General features: G+C 38.4%; 1 protein-coding gene across 1 annotated transcript in view; it reads right to left on the reverse strand.

The window, feature by feature from the left end:
• Window positions 1-21040, reverse strand: part of MIPEP (mitochondrial intermediate peptidase) — a gene marked incomplete at its 5' end in the record, with an annotated part of 79628 nt that overhangs the window by 49476 nt on the left and 9112 nt on the right. The window contains 5 exons of the mRNA XM_026858373.1: window positions 13483-13535; window positions 14151-14211; window positions 14850-14925; window positions 15309-15465; window positions 19430-19612. Coding sequence (XP_026714174.1) covers window positions 13483-13535; window positions 14151-14211; window positions 14850-14925; window positions 15309-15465; window positions 19430-19612 — 530 coding nt within the window. The remainder of the gene's footprint in view (window positions 1-13482; window positions 13536-14150; window positions 14212-14849; window positions 14926-15308; window positions 15466-19429; window positions 19613-21040) is intronic.

Here is a 21040-nt window from a genome sequence, read left to right on the forward strand (position 1 = left end):
AGTTCACTATAAAAGGATTGTCTCAACAGAAGTTTATTATAATGTGAAGCAGGATTTCTCCACATACACGACTCCAAGCTGCAAACCATGATTATCCTTATTTAAAACAACATTTATTTCAAAACAAACTAAGGATGAATTGTAGGTAGTTATACTCTTTGTGTATAGCTTAAAAATTACATGAAAAAAAAAAAAAAAAGAAGTTATACATCACTTTTAGTCCTAATTCAGCCTTGAGTTGAGCAGTAACCTAGAGCTAGATTTCTTCAGACCAATTCAGATGAGCAGCATTTATTAGTTCTGGCTCTGCCCCAACCCTGCTCATCCCACACTGGTTTCTGCAGAGAGACTCATATTTACCATACCTTGGTTTAGGTTCCAGAAAGGTTTATTAATCCAGGTGGCGCACAGTTACAACACTGTCTCAGAACTAGGGGAGCAATACACACTCAAGTAGTTTCACATGGAAGTTGCATGAGGGCTCTTTGCAGGGATTTTTGCAGAACTTCTGCCCTGCCAGAGCCATGTGCCAGAGCCATGTGCAAAGCCCATCTAGTACCTTCACATTCTCCTCCCCCCACATTTAATATCATCCAGGGTTTCCCAGCCACTTCCCCATTGTCAGATGGGAGAAGAGAGCTGATTGTATGAGGTATTTTGAGAACGAACCCATATAATACAATACTACAAACACACACTTCAGTAAATCAATATTTAACTCCAACAGCTCACAGTCATAGCAAACCATCAGATTTTCAGAGTTGCAGGAAATTAAAACATGTAACTCCTACCAGTGAGTTCAGCTGCAGGAAAAGAGGATATGAGAATGACAAGAAAGTCAAGAACAGCACCCTTGAAAACACTTCATGAAATTAAGCCACACTTACACAGCAAGCAAGAAAAGTCAATAGAATTGTGGATATCAAGAGAGACCAAATTGCTCAAAATTCTCTAAAAAGCAGAAAATTTTGCTGATGGACCAGCTAATCCTGCAAACCATTTCCAAGTACATGAAAGCCAAGACAGTCATCAGGACTAGTCAGCATGGATTCACCAAGGGCAAGTAATGCTTGACCAACTTAATAAAACTTCTATGATGAAACAACTGGCCTGGTAGACAAAGAGGGAGCAGTGCACATCATCTACCTGGACTTCAGTAAGGTCCTTGATATTTTCTCCCATAAGGATCCTCACAGAGAAGCTGTGATGTACAGGCTGGATGAGCCTTGGTAGATGAGTCGACAGGGAGGTCAACTGAAAACTGGCACAAAGTCTATTTGGAGGCCAGCGACTAGCGGTGCACTCTGGGGGTCAGTGAGGGGTCCAGTCCTCTTGAACATCTTCACTAATGACCTGGATGGTGGGGCAGAGTGTATCCTCAGCACACTTGCTGATGACACCAAACCAGGAGGAGTGGTCGATATACCAGGGGGTCATGCTGCCATCCAGAGGGACCTTGACAGGCAGGAGAAACAGGCTGCCAGGAACCTCATGAAGTTCAACAAGGAGAAGTGCAAAGTCCTGCACGTGGGGAGGAACAACTCTAGGCACCAACATATGCTGGGGGCTACCCAGCAAGAAAGCAGCTTTGCAAAAAATGACCTGGGGGTCTTGGTGGACACCAAGTTGAACATCAGTCAGCAGTGGGCCCTTGCTGCAAAGAAGGGGAATGGCATCCTGGGGCGCATTAGGCACAGTATTGCCAGCAGGTCAAGAGAGGTGATCCTTCCCCTCGTCTTTGCACTGGTGAGGCCACACCTGGAATGCTGTGTTCAGTGCTGGCCTCCTCAGTACAAGAGGGACGTGGAGTTACTGGAGAGAGTCCAACAAAGGGCCATGAGATGATGAAGGGACTGGAACATCTCTTCTATGAGGAAAGTCTGAGAGTGCTGGGACTGTTCATCCTGGAGAAGAGAAGGCTCGGGGGAATCTTACTAATGAGTATAAATACCTGGAATGTGGGTGCAAAAAAGCCAAGAGCCAGACTCTTGTCAGTGGTGCCCAGTGACAGGACCAGAGGCAATGGGCACAAACTGACACACAGAAGGTTCCCTCTGAGCATCAGTAAACACTTTTCTCCTGTGACGGTAACTGAGCACTGGCACAGGTTGCCCCTAGAGGTTGTGGAGTCTCCCTCCTCAGAGATATTTAAAAGCTATACGGACATGGTCCTGGGCAATCAGCTTTAGGTGTCCCCATTTCAGCAGAGGAGTTGGACTACATGACCTCCAGAGGTCCCTTCCAACCTCAATCATTCTGTGATTCTGTGAAGAGGTCATATGAAGCCTAGGACTAAGATCACACAGTTGTAGTATGAGACAGATCCCAGCTTTATCAGAGGAGGACAATGTTTCATGCTAACTGCAAAGGATTGCAACACTCAGTTTGAATATTAGATTAACACGTTTGCTGGAGGGCAGAGGGGAAGAACTCTAAAACTACTTTATGTTTCATTTCATTTCTGTCAAAAACGCAGATACATACTATCAGGAGAAAGCAGTGATATTTCTTTATGGAAAGAAGAGCTGACATTAACATATTGCAGGAAGAAAGGCCTATTTCTTCTTCATTCTCAGGACTCCTTGAACATGTGTGTCGTTCCTGTGAACTTACCCCATAATGTAGAGGATAGGGAGAAGGCTTTCTGACGAGTATTTTATAATACACTGCCACTATCCAAAGCAGGGCGGGGCGAAATCAGTCTGTAATAGTTTTGTCTTTTGGAAAAGCACGATACTAATCCACTCACATATGAAAACAGCAGTAATAGATGACTACACTGGCTTAAGGCAGACTTCCCAGGGGAACTAGTCCCCTAGCCTGGCCAGTGTTTGAAGATGTCACAATCTGACATTTTGAGTACAATGAGGTCCTGAGTAAACAATCTCTTTAATAGTAAGTACACAAAGTTAATGTCAGTCACTTCTAGTAGAACGTTATCATGGTCAAACCTCTCCCACATTTAATGAAAGACATGTGTCAATATTCCTCTTGCCAACAGAAAATTTAAAAAGTTTTGAAAAACTATGCAGAACACCAGGAAAAAAAAAAAAGAGCTTCTACTTCTGATTTCACTTATTTTTCCATTTTTGCCTCGCCTACTACACCAGTGTAAAAACAAAGATCAAAGACGAGGATGCTGAAAAATCCTCAAATAGCACTAGTGTCTTATGACACAAGACTGATAGTTAAATTACTTCTGGACAACCCTGACAGCAGTTAGTGATGATTACTATACCTTATCAGGCATCCATTGTTTGTTTGTTTGCTAGCCACTGCAATGTCATAGGAGTTACAAAGAAAGGGGACAAAATATGATAATATAATGCAATTTTCATAATCGGATGATACTAGTCAATAACACACTCCAAAGTGATTACCAGGTACTGAAAAAAACCTGCTGCTCCACAAGTGGATAGCACACCTTCAAAATATTTCTCTACCACCAGTCTACAGTCACTAAACAGTAATCATTCCAGACACCAAAACACAGATTGAATTCACAACTGTTGAATTTGGTCCTGATTTGGGGAAAAATGACTCTACAACTCGAATAGTTATAAAGCAGGTATGTTTACTCTGGCACCAGGGTGTAAGGGGATTTTTCCACAAAGCCTGCATGCCCACCGCACATTTTACCAGAAACTTATAGAGTGTGAATATTCATTGGATTACATAACACAAACATACACATGCATGAGTGACGCTGGGTTAGTTTGAAAGTTTATGTTATCCTTGCACCTGCACATTGCCTCCTGGTGGTCGTCTGGGGGGGGGCGGAGGGAAGGGGAGTCTTTGGGAAGGCGGCTTGTAGTCTTTCTCACCTTGTTTTTTCCCTGGAGCAAACGCAGATTCTCTTTGCCAATTTCTTCAATAAAAAGAGTGTTTTTCAGCCAGTTTACTCATTCTACCTTATCTAAGAGAACCAATAGAACTTCTACCATCCGTATATGGCTATCTTTACTCATTACCAAGGCTCCAGCTAGTTAGAGCACACCTGTACCCCAAGGACAAAACCATAATATTTTGCTGAACATTATAGTTCTTGGTAGATTTTCACAGTGAACTGCTTTGTTCTGATGAACACAGTAGTCCTTGGTAAAATTCCACCGACAGTCTGGGCAAGCAGGATCCTTAGCAATATTTAAAAATATTATAAGTAATACTATAAGTTGCTATAAGTAAGTAAATAAGTTGCTAAGCAGTTTTCTATGAGTAAGTAAATAAGTCTCAAAACAAGTAATCATTTCTCTGTATCAGTCCTACCTCATACATGAGCTCTCTTTTCACCAATCAAGTAAGACCAACTACCACTGAAGAAAGTTTAACCCCAAGCTTCCACTAAGTCTAGGAAAACTTTCTCTTTGGGCTTATTTAGGAATAGAAATTAGCTAAAACCTCAGCTGTTTGAAGTTGGTGTCCTATAACAAAAAACTCAGTTTCTGGGATTATTAATAGATCATCTTGACTTTCAGTGGCAAGAGCAAGCATATGACTGACTCTCTTCTGAGCCCCCACCTCCAAGATGTAATGCTACTTACTGCAGAATGAAGGGTGTAACACTAGGTAAGATTAGAGGACAATGGGGAAAAGGAAAGAAATTTATCTAAAACACTTGAATCTTTCCCAGAAAAAGAACACTCAATGAGCAGAACAGGAAATCCTACAATCTCTCCTAGATCTGTAAAATTGAAGTCTGGCTGGAGGGTGTGGGTGGAAAAGTATTTGGAAGAGTTTACAAACTACATGTTCCCTTATTGAAGATTCTTGCTTGATTCCAGGCACTCAAACAGTAGCAGCCATTAGCAACTTCATCGTTTCCAGATGACAAGAAAGAAGCATCTGTTTGTTAGCAAATGATTACCCAACCTCAGTAATTCACAGCTTCATCACCTTAGTGAAACTATGATAACAAAATATTTCCCAGGCACAGTATTTCAGCATTCAAATTCATGCTAATCTAAAACACCATAGCACAACTTCTTGGCAGCAATGCAGACTGTGATTGTGACAGCAAGCTTAACTTCTTTTCCTCAGCCCTTTGAATGAAATTTCTAATGCTGTTCAAGGGCCTCAGGTTATATCTTCAAAACACTCTCTTGACTCAGGCCAGATAATCTAAAAGACCATATAAAACTCCACGATGAAGACTTCTATCAATACACTCCATTAGCACTTTAAACTGCCCTGTAACAAAGATAGAGCTTGTCTGTGTAGGATGTAGAGCCTTTTTGAGGGCTGATCCAAGAGAGTACAATTAATTTCTCCTGAAGATAAATGAGAAACTCAAAGTCCACACCTGGGATAGAAGATGGTATGGCATTTATTGGACTTTTTTTATTTTTTTCCAAACATGAAACCTAGTGTATTTGAAAATGCACAGAAAAGCCTCCCAGCAAAATCCTACCAAAACAAGGTATTCCACTGCACATACTTCTTTATTGATAGAATAAAAGGGCAAAAACTTTAGGTAATGAATTAACTGCTAGTGACTGTCCCTATATAAAAAGGAACAAAGTTTCCAAAGTACTACAGCTTAGCCTGCTCCAGAACTGCTCATCAGTCAGAGCAAAGCAATCCTCAAAATCTGTATGCTAACAACTATTAATAGTCCTACTGTGCATGTAATTACTATATTACATGTCAAAGTAGCAGCCATTCTAAGACTCACTTTATGCAAGATTTTCAAGCTGTTATCAACTGTGGGCTTGGGTAGCTGTCTAGCTTTGATCCTTCTATTTAAAACAAATAGTAAAAAATTCAAATAAAACTGCAAAAAGCAGCTGCTTTAATATAAGCACGCTCTTTTTGGTCATTTTTTGGCAAGCTGCCCCTACATTTACTCAGCCAAGTTACAATTTTGATCTCCAACAGGAAATGCATTCAAGTATTTTGGGAAAAGAAATCAGAAAGGAAGTTATTACAACCCATACTGAACTACATTAACAGGCATTCTGCTACCAGTAAAATTTCTGCTAAGGGTTACTGCTACTGCCAAGAAAGGTTAATGTTCTAGAGACAGACAGCTAAAATCTGCATTGGAAACCAACTGGAGCTCCAGTCAGTGACAACTGCAGAGAAGTGCCTGCAGACAGGTTTTCTTGTATGCTGCAATTTGCAGTTTCTTGCTGCACCAGCTGAGCAGACAGGCAGAATTCAACGGGGAGGATGATGCACATGGCATACTAGCATCACTAGCAGAACATTGTACAGCTGTCTCCAAAGCTGGCAAATAACATGAAAACATAGTTACAGCACTTCCTAAAGAAGAAAAAGGATTCAGGTCAGCTAAGCAAGACAGTGCAAGAATCAAACACCCTATCTGGATATCTTTTCACTTAAAATGTAAGTTCTGGGCCCCAGCCAGGTGATTCAGAGTGCTTCAAATAAGCATCTAGGATGCCTATGTCACCATAGAAAGGCAGACACAAATATAATGCCACTCTCAGGCTTAGCAAGGTACCAACTAGAGCTGACTAGCAGAAGTCTTGAGCTCAGCTATGAGCTCTTGCTCTTCTCTGGAACTTAGGCTTCCCTGACTGGACTGCATATTGTATATCTGAATCCCCAGAGGATGAATAGCACAGACTTTCCCATGAGAAGATGCCTTTGAAAATGTAAAGAAAGCAGATTAAAAAAATGGTCTGATGAATCACAATAGAACTTCACAGAGAATTACACACTCCAGTCAAAGATATATCTTACCACCTTCTTCTAGGGCATCCGAGATCAAAAAACAGGTATGGATTGATTTTTGAAATCTGCAGTGCTACAAAAAGTTTTCCCAACTGCTCTTGAACTTGAGCATGAAAATTTTCTTAAGCCCTTATGTGAAACTTAAAGGATCTGAATGCAAGTCTGGAAGAGCAGGAAAAGGAAATACCAAAATTTCTATCTATTACAGACATACACACCAGAAAACAATTAATCTAAAAGATGACTTCCTGAAATCAAGATGGCATTTTTACATGACTGCATATTTAAAAAAAAAAAAAAAAGAGATTGCTTTAGTTGAGATGTAGAAAATATCACATTACATTTATGTAAAAAAATAGATGACACCAATATATAAATCTCACTCTAAATCAGAAACACTATCAAATATACACATGAACTTATCTACAGTGCAGAAGAGTATTTTTCTCTGTGCCAAACTTTCAATTAGTTACTTTGACTTTTAAAAAAAATTAAAAATCAAGAATTAAAGTAGTCCCTTTTATTGTAATAATTAACCTTAAATTATTTTGTGGTTCCTATAGAATTACATAACTCACATGCCTAAATGTCCAAAACTGGGAAAGACTGAGAAGCACAAAACTGAACAGAAGTTTGTCTTAAAACATATTCCAATAACTTAATTCATTTTAAACATCTGATTTCAAATGCCAAAGCATTTGTAACAAATCCCAGGAAAGAATGAAAATTTTCTTATGTACTTTATGCCAGAATATGAGCTCAGAAACTTTACACAGAGGAATCTCAGTACCCTCCTAAAGAAAGCAGAAATATCAAAGAAAACAGTAGTTTCTTTGATGTAAACTCCCACTTTATATTAAAGGATAAACTATGCTAAAAAATCCAGGCACCTTACTTTTACAGTATGCAGCCCAGCACTGTTTTTAAAATAAGTGATGTAGCCAAACCAATTTAAAAAACAATTTTAAAAAGAAGTTAACTGACACAATGAGGTTTGGTTATTGTTCAAGAACAGCAGGCTTCAAACAAAAAGTCTGTGTCCCTGTGAAGAACAAAGATGTAATATGTGATTATAAATAATTATTTCTAAGCTGGTGTGACTTCACTGAGTCTAAATAAAATGCAGTCTTCTAAAATCACTTTCATTTAAGCTGTATATTTGGAAGGAAACTAAGACTTTTGTGTAGCATGACTTTTATCTATTCTTTTAAGAATGGGTTTTATTACTTGGACATTAGAGATATTTGAGTAAGGGTCACTGTTCTCCAGAACATGAGCATTCAGACTCTTAGCAATTGCAAATTAGCTGCTTGGCAAGAGTTCTTAAAAGTGGCTATTAAGTGCAGGCTCTGATTTATTTTTTTTTTTAGAAAAATTATTATCTTGTTGACGTCCACGAAAATACAGAACACTAAGTTGACTACCTCTAATAAAACAGATTCTGTCAAAACTTTCAAAGAAACTTGAAAAAGTCTTGTTAGTGGAAGATAAAAGTGAGATGAACCCCTCAGGTTAACTTAAAGAGATCAAGACGAGGAAAACCCCTTCCAATTTTCATTACATGCCAGACTATGAAATTTAATTCTTTACCTGAAGGGAAACTCTTAACTATGATTTATAGAAGACTCTGGATTTCTTAAAAATAATAATAATAATAATAATAATAATAATAATAATAATAATAATAATAATAATAGAAAGCCTTTATACTCTCATCAACCTAAACTAGCGCCTGTATCTCACTTTTTTTTTTTTCTGTTAATTGTACTTCATAGAATATATTGGAGGAGGTCAGAGGGTAATCTGGAATATTGGTTTGGTATCAACACTGTGCACAACTTTTAGATTTGACTTTGGTTTCAAATCAACAACAATTTCTTTGTCCTTCCACAATGTTCAAGAAATAATTCTTGAAGCTTGAATTCTGCTTCACAACAAACCTTTTTCATAACTTTCAGGTTTTCCTCCAAAAAGCTTAGTACACTACCGTAGTGATTGGTAAATTAAATTTACTTTTTTGCAGCTACATTAGTTAATTTAATAGAAGCCGTGCCTTCCCTTGCTTATAAACAGTTATAGAAAGTTTTCCTTCTCTATGAGCACTGTGGTTGAAAGATCTCCTGGTTCTTTTCAAATTTTGCACTATTCTTCCACTTCAGCTTTCAATTTTAACAGTGACACTTTTCTCACATATTCCACAAAGAGTTTGGGCTATTTTTCAACATGGTTTATCAAGAGAGAACATTCTTTCATAAAACTAACAAACCAAAAATTTAACAAAAGGTATCTATAAAGAAGTTTGTTTACAAGTAACTTGCAAACTTTAACATTAGTTGTGGCTTTCAGCAACTTCTGAAACATACAGAGACATGTTTAGGTACCTTGGTATTGGCCCTATTCCTCTGAAAAAAAAAAAAAAAAAAGGTGCTGCCCAGTCTCCCCTAAAGGCAGCAGCCTATGTACAGTACCAAAAAGAAAGGAGATGAGTTATTGCTAATTTCTGATTAGCTGGTCACCCCGAGGTGCAGCTGCTGTAGTGGTTTCTCTTTTCTACACAGCAGGAAACTGGGTTATTTTGGCATTGATTTGTTCATCCTCAAGGCCAGTCTTATTTATTTCTGCAGTCCCAAAGAGACAGACAAGCACAGAATACAATATCCTCCAAGCACATCCCAGTTGCAAATTGAATAATATCTTTAACATTCTGGCAAAAATCCCAACAGTGAATCATAGCCAACGAAGTCAGCCCAGCCTGGTACACACCAAAGATTAGGGAAACAGGAGTCAAGAGCAGATACACTAAGCTCACCACTGATACTTCTCAAGAACAGTTCTGTGCCTCTGTCAGAAGTGGCTTAAGCACAGTCAATCCCACCTTCAAGGCAAATAGTTGACCTGAAAAGGTCTCTTCCAGCATTTGGGGTTTTTTTATGACCTGGAAGATGTCAGCAAGGCTACTACATCTTTGCAAGATCAGCGCCTTAAGAATTATTTATAAATGCAGCTGCACTTACTAAGACGAAATGGGATTTAATTAATACTATGGTACTTGCCTGCACTAAAACTCAACAATATTATTTTTATGATATACATATTAGACATCTTCTTACTTGTTAGAAGCTGAAGCATGTTCTAGCATTCACTGTTTTATTACCCTTAGCCTGCCAAAATTCTTGAGGTTCTCCTAATTACTCTATCTTCTTTTAAGATATTACTACCATGAATTTCAGACTTTTGTCTCCAGTTTCTCTTAAATGTACATTTATACTGACATCTATTTTCCCTGCCACTTATACATTACGTTGTTGTAAGTGGGGGTTTAAGCCAGAGAGGCTACTTAACATAATTTAAAAAAAAAAAAAAAAAAAAAAAAAAAAAAAAAAAAAGTAGACTATCCTCTTACCATCAATGCGAGACTTACACTTTTGAAGTAGGATCAAGTTTCCCGGGAAAAAGACTTGGTGAAAGCTGACAAACAAAATTATTGTGGCTAAATTTACAGAAAAACGTACTCTGTGAATTAAGTCTGGAGCTCCTCCTGCTGTTCAACTTACAAAACAGCAGAAACTGTCAGTAACAACAGTAGAAGGGAAGAGTGAAAATAGAGACAACCTGGTACGATGGCAAATGTCATTAAACTTCAATAGTCCAAACGCATGTGAATATCCTACATTATTCAGAAAGAAACATCCAGCTCTTAAAATTAATTATGAAGAACTAACAAAGAATCTGTTTCCTTAATCCTGTTCTAATATAGCATAAACATATATTTACATATAAAATACATCAATACAATTAAAATATACAACATACAGATGTAAAACAGACACATGAAAAATGTATCATAAGTCTCAGTGTCATATCAGACACATTTATGTAGCTGGTCAAAATCTGGAGAACTAAAGAAGTAACAAAATCACAGCAGGATCACATTGCCTAACTTTTCCTTACAACATTTCTGTTTGTAAATATGGTCAAATAGACCAAAACAGGAAATAGTAAAACTTTTTCAACATAGACAGACACTGTCACATCTAGTATTTCTTGCACCTCTTAGTGGTGCATGTGTAACATACTAGAGCACTGCTAAGTTACTTAATCAAGCTAAGTCTCTTGCTTTATATCTAGGTTCCAACAAAAACTAAGCAGGAAAAAAAAGAAACTCCTAACAATACAGAAATCCACCACACTAAGTACTACTGAGTCACAAAACACAATGGACAAAAATGTAAGCTGTGCACAGCACTATTACAAATATGACCATGGTATTTCTGTAAGACGTAAAGCTAAAAGCAAATTTCTTAAAAAAAAAGGTACACCCTTGAAGAACAAAATAATTAACCTACTAAATAAAGAATACTAATAACAGGAGAAATGCATGACAGGTAAAGACACCTTGTTTGAAAAGCAAAACCACAAAATAAAATAGCATATAATAAGTAAAACCAAAATTATTAATTTCTCTTATAAATAAAATGAAATACGGCATTCAAGAAAGGATGTGGCCAGACAGAGGTCAGTACAAATACAAGATAAAGGATAGTGCACTCACACTTACAGTGGCAAATAGAACATGTTTAGGGCACTGACATGACTAGGTATATTCCTGTCCCCTGGTTTTTGTATGAATACTCTCTGACTCATGCCTAGTTTCAGTCATAAAGCACAGCCACTGCTACTATGCAGTGGAGAAGTCTTACTTTTCAGGAATGATTTCCCAGTAACCAGTACCCTGTTAAATACCTACAATACAGGCAGAAAGAATGTAAACCATTGTTAAGTCACTGACAGATCAAAAACTCTTCCCAAAGACAGACCACTATACAGAAAACAGGACAGTAAGAGACCTAAGCCCTTGGCTTTTAGCAAAACACTGCTCAACACAGTGGAGATGAAAACTTTTCCTTCCCCATCAGAAAAAAATACTCCTGCCCTACATGGAGGGAGTAGAAGATTGGGCCCCAATCCTGCAATGTAATCAGGGAGGCTCTACATAGGTTCATGAGATTCTTCACACTGATTCAGCAGCCAGACTTGGTGTCTGAATAAATCAAAAATAGCGAAGATACAGTGCCAATATCTTGGTCTGTTTTACCTGCAGCTCTCCCTTCATAAAGCTACCATGCAATTCTTAAAGTAACTTTATTCAGTCTTTTACAAAGTCCCACAAGGAAAGGAAATATTTTTCTTCCTAATACCAAAATGAGCAGACTAATCTGTGATCATCACCAAGTTAATTACAATATGGTTAGCTCCATGAGATGATCTAAGAAGGACAATAAGACATATCAGAAGGCACTCCTCCAGAAGAAACAAACACACACAGAGCCTTCTACACCTAATGCTCTAACCCTTATGCAACACACTAATTCTAGAAACAGGGAAAGCAGACCCTATAGGAAATACAAAAATAAACAGGATATACAGACAATAAATTTTGCAACACCAACAATGTTAAGCACTATGTATCAGAACGTAACTCTTGCTACTTTGAAGATACTATACAGTCATGGTAAAGGAGATATGTAACCTATAACATAGTATCTTGAACAAATACAACAGTGCTCTTCCACAGACTGCTCTGACCACTGCTAAAATGGGATTTGGAGCGAGATGGACTTCTCCAGTACAACCACTACTTCCTTCCCACTTTCACAGAAGCGTGTCTGCTACCTATCCAGTTTGAAACAACAGCAGCCACTCCCAGGCCATGCCACAAACAGGCAATCCACACATACACTGCAGAGTGCTGCATGCTCCAGCATTGGCCGCCGGGAGTGGACCCAGCAGATGGACATCCCTCTCCCTCTTCTGCACAGCAAGTTCTGGACACAAACACTGCTGCACATACATAGCTCAGCCCTCATCTGAGCATGCAGTAGCTTAAGACAAGGCCAGTATTAGAGCTTCTGCTCATAAAACTACTGCCTCGGTAACAAAGTACAAGAAAGCAGCAGAACAGCCAGGACAACTGCTGGTCAATCCTCCCATGCCATGTCTATACTACCATAGCTTTCTGTTCCAGAGTAAACTGCTACTTTGATCAGATACATCCCATCTAAGTTTATTTAACAAACAAAAACTTACAAATCTGCAGTGAAGGTTCTTCCTCCCTCTCTTATGAGAGAAGCACAACTTTAAATTATCTTTTCCAACACAAATCTAAAAGGTCACTGCTGCTGATCTAATAAAAGCAACATGCAGAGCTCATATCTTTCAGAGCTGGCATCTTATTATGTGCAGAGGTCTTGAGCACTATTTAAGTCTGTGTAGAGGATTTATTTCCCAGTCTCTGCAGGGGAGATGAGAATGAATTCTATTCATAAACAGTGAAGATCTACTCAAGAAGTCACTATTTCAAGTCTGTAGAAGATGATAGTTTTATGTTCAGTAAGAAGTACAATACAGTTAAAATATGAGAGAAATTGAATTGTATTCGGTGATCAAAGTTTATTTTTTAAATTATTGCAGCTCTGCTAAGAGCTAAAAACAAAACAAGAATAAGGATTTTCTAGCTGTTCTGAAACAGTTTCATCCTCTTACAGCTTCAAAGAGGGCCAATACTTCCCCATAAAACAACAGAGGAGCCAAAAACTTCTAGACATTCTAGCAGTAACTAAGAAATGTTACAAACAACTACCCCACCAAATACTTCTTTTTTTTCATATTGAAGTACATCTTCAAAGAAGGAAAACCTGTTTACATTGAGGATTTTCTTTATCCTTATTGCAAGAAATTAAATAAAGACACTCATTTACATTACAATCATGAAAATAAGGAGCTTACCTCTCAGCACGAAGGGCGCCACTGTAGTAAGGGTGATCCCACGGCATCAGCTTCTGAAAGAGAATTCAAGCTTATAATTACAACAATGGACAACAAGTGAACCCAAAGTAAAGGTTTTGTTTCCTTTGAGTATTTTTGCAGTTTCAACCATCCACAGAACTTTAAAACATAATGGGAAGCATTCAGTGCTAAAAACAATCAGAAATATAGCATCATGTATCGTAACTTGAAACTTTTAATGTTTACTTGAAGATGGTTCTTCTTGTTCAGATATATCATGGGACTTCATACCAGATATCAAGAAATACACTCAAATAAAAAGATAAACCTAGCTATGTACAGAATTAGGCTACATACAATACAGTATGCAAACTGGACATGCATCTAACCTAAAGTACAGCCTTTATTTTTCAAATGAGTCACTTAACCATAACAAAAAGTGGTAAAAGTGTATATGACTTTGTTTTGAATTATCTCACACTCAACACCTAGTTTTAATACAAATAGCTAAGCAGTCAAAAAGAATTTGAAGCCAGAAGACAAAAAAGTTTCTTTAATTACACTACATGTTGGATTAAAGATAATTCTTCTTGAAGAACAAGGTTAGCTTATACTGTATTTTTTAAAAAGAAACAAACCAGAAAAACACACATGAAAATTTGTCTTACTGAATTCTGGGGGTTGAGCTTCATTTTCATCTTTGTCATCATTTCAAAATCTTTTTGAGTTCTGAAAAATATTTTTTATTATGAAAGTAATAATGAAATATTTTTGAGCGACAAAATACAGTATACAATAATATTCTGTACTAAGAAAATGCCAATCATTTAAGATTGATAGTTCTCTATAAAATGGCAGGCCCATATACTACAGTAAAAGAACTTTTCCATTCTGCTTCTGTCATTTGGGTACCTTCAAATCAAGTCCCTCTTACTCTGGTTGCACGCCTTTAAAGCATTTTATTTCTTACAATACACCCCATTTATACACAGTGATAAAACTGGTTTGTGCTGTGTGGAAATAAGGGAGGCAAGAAGGACAAACAGGGGAATTTACTTATAGATGTAAAACATGGAGTTGTGAGTATGCGGAGAAGACCAGGAGAGGTGTTCTTCACTTAAACTTGGTCTTGTTTGCTGTTGCCTGCATTTCTTGGCACATCACTTGCTACATTCAGTCCTGGATGTTCTCTGATCAGACACAGCATTTATTCTAAACCAACAGCTCCCATAAAAGTCTGAGAGAGTCTTGCTTTTTGTTTCATCAGAGCATATAATAAGCAACACTGACTGACTTAGGGCACAAGTCCCTTCTGTTCTTGAAAGAAAGAGTACAGTCAGAAAAACAACTTAGTGAAAAAGACATACCTTTTAGACAACTGGTCAGAAAGCTTCTCCAAAAACTGTCTTAAAAATGGGGGGGGGGGGATTAAGAAAGCAATTTCTTCCCTTAAAAGATGTTAAGCTTACATTAAAACATTCCACACAAAACAAACTCCCTTAGAACAACAAACTACTCCACTGACCACTGTGCCATCATTTCAAGAGAATTTAGTACTGCATTTACTTTGTTACATGCTGGGATAATGGCAACTTCATCATCTATGGAGTGAGCACTGATTCTGAAAAAAAACACTAGCTCCTACTCAATAAGTACTGCCATTTACAGAAAGCATGAGTATTGCATATAGCAAAAATGTAAATGCAATAAGGTACTTCACTAGAAGAATATGTGTAAACTCAGCAAAAGAAACTAACAACTTTTAATCTCATACCTAACACAGTGCATTGAATTTCTCAGTATGTCCTTCCACACATGCCTTATACCTGGATTTCTGGCCATGGTTCCCTGAAGAGCCCTGTGGGAAAAGGTGTCATACCCAACCAGCTGTGCCAGACTGTTTCGGCTAGCAAGCAATTCTTCTAAACGGCTCAACTGCTCAGCATTTGGGTAAAGAAAAATCTTGTAAGCAGCTTCTCGCACCTAATACAAAAAAAAATTATTAAAAGGTCACATTACTACAGTACAGATTTAAAGGGAAATAAGTGATGCATTGAAGATCTGGCATTACAGCTGTATTTCACTGATATTGTTGGGAAAAGGCCTAAAGTCTTTTAACAATGGTAATTATGACTGCCTGACAATTACAGCTCTCTTATCCGTTAAAGATGGAATGAGGAAATGCAATGAGACAACGTAACACATCAAGACTGCCAGAAAGGGTCCTGTTCTCTACTCCTGTCAACAGTCCCCTCTCTGCTCACTGCCCTCCTCCTTCTGCCAACATCTGTGCTTCTCAGACCACTCTGCAGGCTGTCTTAACTCAGTAAAACTGCTGAAAATAAACCCAGAAAAAAAGCCAAGTTGTTCTCTGCACATCAACTAAGCTATCTTATAGAAGGATCTGACAAGAACCAGAAACAGGGTCAGGGGAGATTAAAAAAAAGAGGAAGAGAAAAGCCTTATTTCTTTTGAAGTAGCAAGCTATTAGTCTGCCCATCTGCCACAGACAATCAGTCTTTCTCCTACTTCTGGTTTGGGGGTTTTCTTGAAAAAAAAAAAAAAAAAAAAATTACCTCAAGCCTTAGAAAATTTAGTAAAATGCTTTTTATGTTTCAAAAACTCAAAAACCAACTGAAGATAATCTTTATTTTGTATGTATAGAATAAGCTTAAGAAATCTAGCAACAACTTATGCTTCTCCTCATTTAAAATAAGATTCTCTTGCATAATATAATCAACAACAGAGGTCCTGTGTTTATAAAAAATATGACTATAATAATTCACAAGTCATATTGCACCTGTTGTGTTCTACCAAGCTTTCATTTTTTTAAAAAGCAAATAAAATAAGCGAGATTATTCCCATTCCTTGAACATGGTTCAGCAGTGTATCTTTGCAGCAAAGATCAACAGCATACTGAGCTCTATTAGAAAGATTACACAGGTCCACAGACGTGACTGCCTCCCTCTACTTGGTACTCTCCAGACTATATTTGAAGTACAATGTCCAAACTTGAGTTCCGCAGTACAGGTAAGACACTGGCATACTGGAGTGGGTCCAGCGTAGGGTCAAGATGATGTTTGGAGCACACAACACAGAACAGAGTCTGAAAGAGCTTGGTTTGTCCGGCCTAACTTAGCGCTAGGGCATAGAGGACATGCAGCCAGACTGTTCTTGGAGGTGCAGAGCAAGAGGAGGAGACATAATGGAAGCAAGCTAGAAGATGAAAATTCCAATTTGATATCAAGAAAAAAACAAACAAACAACAATGAGGGTGGTCAAACAGACTGTTCAAAGAAGTAATGAAATGTACTTCCTTGGAAAGTGTTCAAAACTCAACTGAACATGTTACTGAGAAACCTGACCTACTTGATCCTGCTCTGAACAGTATCAGCCTCAAACTGACAAGCTCCCCCTTCCAACCTAAATTATATGATTTCCAATAAGCCTCTCCAAAGCTGTGACTCCGAGAACGATATTCTTTAATTGATATATTACTCATAGCTTCAGTAGCAATTCTACAGATCACACTATTTTGAGGACAAGAGTTTATAAATGACATGCAGTGAGTATTATTCCTTTATTTACATCCTATCAGTGCCATAATTTAATTAATTTTTAATTTCTTACAGAAAATAAATATTACAGCTTGGGTTCTACCACAATAAGCTTTTCTCTTTTTCATGATAAACAAGATTTCAAAGTCACCTCGATTATTTAACTATATAGAAAGTGAAAACAGTACACTTGTATTACACTCCTGATCCTGCAGTCATATCTAAAAGACTGAGGAACCACTGTCACATTTCAAAGAGTCTAAATTAATTTTCAATTTATAAACAATCGCTAAAGGAATTTTTAGAAGAGCATCACTAGAAATAATTAAAATAGTAATATTCAGGATAATTCAGGTTAGATGAAACCTCAGGAGGTCTCTAATCTAACCTCCTGCACAAAGAGGGTCAGCTATGAGGTAAGACCAAGTTGCACAAAGCTTTTTCCAGCCAGGCATTGAAACCTGCACAGATAGGAAAGACAGTATGACCTACCTCTCTATTTCACCTTTCGAGTACTGTCATCAGGAAAAACTTCTCCAACTAGCATTGCTTACTTCAACTTGTGCCTGTTGCCACTTGTCCTGTCACGCACCACTCTGAAAAGACTGGCTCTATCTTCTCCATGATATCCTTGTAGATACTGGCAGGCTGTTTGTCAGGGTCCCCCCAAAGCCACTTCTGCTGCAGGGTGAAAAAGCCCAGATCCCTCAGCCTCTCCTCACAGGAAGCACTCCAGTTCCTGGCCATCTTGGCAGCCTTCGCTGAAGTCACTCCTGAAGAGTGACAAAAAGTTATAATTTCTTCCCTCAGTCTCTGGCTGTGGCCCTGTTTATGCAGTGCAGGATGCTGTTGGTGTTCTTTTCTGCCAGGGGTCACTGCTGGCTCATGTTCAACTTGTTGCTCATCAACTCTCTGGGCCTTTTCAACAGATCAGAGCCAGCCAGGCAGTCCCAGCCTCTACTATTGCCAGGAATTTTCCCTTTCCAGATGCAGGACTTCACATTTGTCGTTCTTGAATTACATAAGGTTCCCACTGGACCACTCCCTCTAGGCCACTCAGTGTCAGCCCTGTCCTTCAGTGTATCACTGTTCCTTCCAATTTGCTATCACCTGCAAATCTAATAGGCAAGGATGCTGTCACTTTCTCTATGTCATTGATAAAGATACCAAACAAGAAACATTCCAGAACAGTTCCCTACAACACTATTTCATTACCAGCCTTCCAGTAGAGGACAGCACTTCAATCACTACTAAGTCCCATACTGAAATCAGGGTTTTTTACCCATATGGTTCTCCATCAATCCAGACTGTAGTCTCCTAACTTGAATTGCTCCATAACCTTCACAGGGATCAAAGTAAAGCTAAATTGCTTGTAGTTTCCCAATTTGCAGACTTTGGGCCTTCCTGAAGGTGTGTGGAACATATTATTTCCACTAGCCACTGGGGTTCTTTTCCCTGATCTTCACAGCCTACCAAAGATGGCAAGCCTTTCAGGGACAATAGCCAGGTCTCCCTGGACCTCTGGATGCAGTCCATCTGGTCCCAACGACTTGTACAGGCTGAGTTTTCTGAAGTAATCCCAAACTGGTTCCTCACCTGGTTGTTTGTCCCTTTGAACCCCTTCACTAAGCACAGTGGGCCAGAATTCACTGGTGATCACCGAGGCAAAAAAAAGCGACCAGCATCTCAGCCTTATCCATGTCTGCTGACACTAAATCACCCAACTTACTCAGCACTGAGCCCACCTTTTCCTTGTGTAGCCTTTCAGTACTAATGCAGCAGTGTTTGCTCTTCTTGTTGCCTTTGATGACCCTTGCAAATCTCAACTGCAGTAGAGCTCTGGCCTTCCTGACATCATCCTCACACATACAGGCAATATTTCTAAACTCCTCCCTTGTACCCTGTACTTGCTTCCACCTCTGCTACCTTTTGGAAATGAAGTTTTGTCATGAGTTCCTTGCTTGCCAGGCCTGATTCCTGATACATCTGCTTGGCCTTCTAAGGATCGGGATGCACTGATACTGAATATCTTATTATCCTCATGTCCTTGAAGGATGCTTCCTTTAAAGAACTGTCAGCTTTCCTGAGCTCCTTTACCCTTTAGAGCTGTGTCCCATGGGATCCCACCTCACAGTGTACTGAATAAGCTCGTCTGCTTGCCATAAATCCAGGGTCTACATTCTGCTCCTCTTTTTCCTCAACCCATTCAAGATCTTCACCATTATTTCACAGCCACTAGCTGCCATCAATTATGATGTTCTAAAACAGTTCTTCCTTGCTAGTCATAACATCATAATCATAAACCATATGCATTTGCCTCAATAACACGTAAAATAATTGATAGGCACTTTTGTCATAGTGTATGCCAAGCAAACTCAGGGAATACGCACCAGATCATCGGGACAATCAGCATGCAGACCAGCAACTTGTAAGTAATTGCCTTCAGCTGTAAAATTATACCGAATATGCTCTGGCAAAACATGTTTGTCAATCTTGTTGGGAAGGTGAGTTCCTGACAGAAATTCATTACATAAATCCAATATTCTGACGTTGAGGTTGACTGCCTTTTTACGCTATAAGAAAAATAAAGTACAAAATACATAATGTCATCAGACACTGTATAAGAAGAACTCAAAGTTTCTAAAACCTTAAAAGACTTTTCCAGAAATGAAGCAGAAAATACAACATTTAAGATTAGACATAGAGCATCAACAAAATCCTAATGTAGGGCTGAAGTCAACAAGTACAGATCTATTATTTCATAAAGGACTGAAATTCAAAAGAAAATGTCTGTTTCTGCAGTAAAAAAATGTGCAGTGGCATTTAAATAGAATTTACATAAATGTTTCTACCTGCTTTGAAAGCATTTATAAAACTATGCCTAATATGATTGCTATGTAAAACAGAGGAGAAAAAAAGAAGCATCACTGAGACAGATAAATCCTACTAGCATCCTGAAATAGATACAGAATTAGTTTGCTTGTTACTGTTTCTATTGCACTATTTTCTGGAGAATGTAAAGCACTCATGGTATTTCAACCTTTCCCTGAGGAGTTTGTGATTTAGGGTTTTATCACCATCATTACAGTATTTCACACATTTAACCTTACTGTAAAATTTGCTTCAGTGAACTTGCTCATGTTAGTAGAGTATGCTCTCTGTTGTCTGTGGGTGGGTTCACAGATCAAAAGAAAAGCCTGAGGGTGTGCATACAACACACTTGTAAAGTCCAAAGAATGACAGAACCTGTTGCTCTGTCCTCCCATTCCACCCTTACTCTAGAATACATCTTCTGAGTTTTATTTTTAAAAGCAGAAATTCTTTATACCAGAAGTAAATCTCAACTTACAACAGTGAAGAATTTCTAAAGTCTGAAATGAGAATTGAAAAGAAACACTGAGCATCAAGCAACAGAAGAAAAGTGGAACAGGAAGGGGAGGAAGAGGAAAATGTGCAAAAATAAGGGACAAATGAAATTGTAACTGAAAGGGGATGAAGCAGCGTAGAGCCAACAGTCAACTTAGAAATAAAATCCTGAGTCCAAGTTTCAGAGCTGTTCTTTGTACAAAGTAATTCTAAAAATATATTCTAGAAGCATTTTCCAGGTCACAAACCACCATCACAACCATGATTTTCCAACTAACTTCATAAAAGAGCCTTTGTACAGATCTTTTGAGGTGGAGGGGATGACTCAGATAAACAAGGTATTAACTTTATACAGGGACATGAGCTATGAACAGACATCCAACAAAGCATCCATACCACAAAGCATAGTGAAAGTTGATGGATTTGGCAAATCCAACACTAACTACTGCAAAAGCATGTAAAATCTCCACCAGAGGTAATCAGACCATGCCCAGACATTCAATTTTGAACAAGATTTACAATTTCTGGTTATGTGAGCACTAAAAGAGAGCCTGGACACACATCTGATCCCTTCTAGAATGCTCTACTTGATTAACATGTCATCACAGTGCACAGGGTGCTGCTTTTCCCCCTCT

This window comes from Athene cunicularia, assembly GCF_003259725.1.
Source record: "Athene cunicularia isolate RWA chromosome 1 unlocalized genomic scaffold, athCun1 chr1_part1, whole genome shotgun sequence".
Taxonomy (NCBI): Eukaryota; Metazoa; Chordata; class Aves; order Strigiformes; family Strigidae; genus Athene; species Athene cunicularia.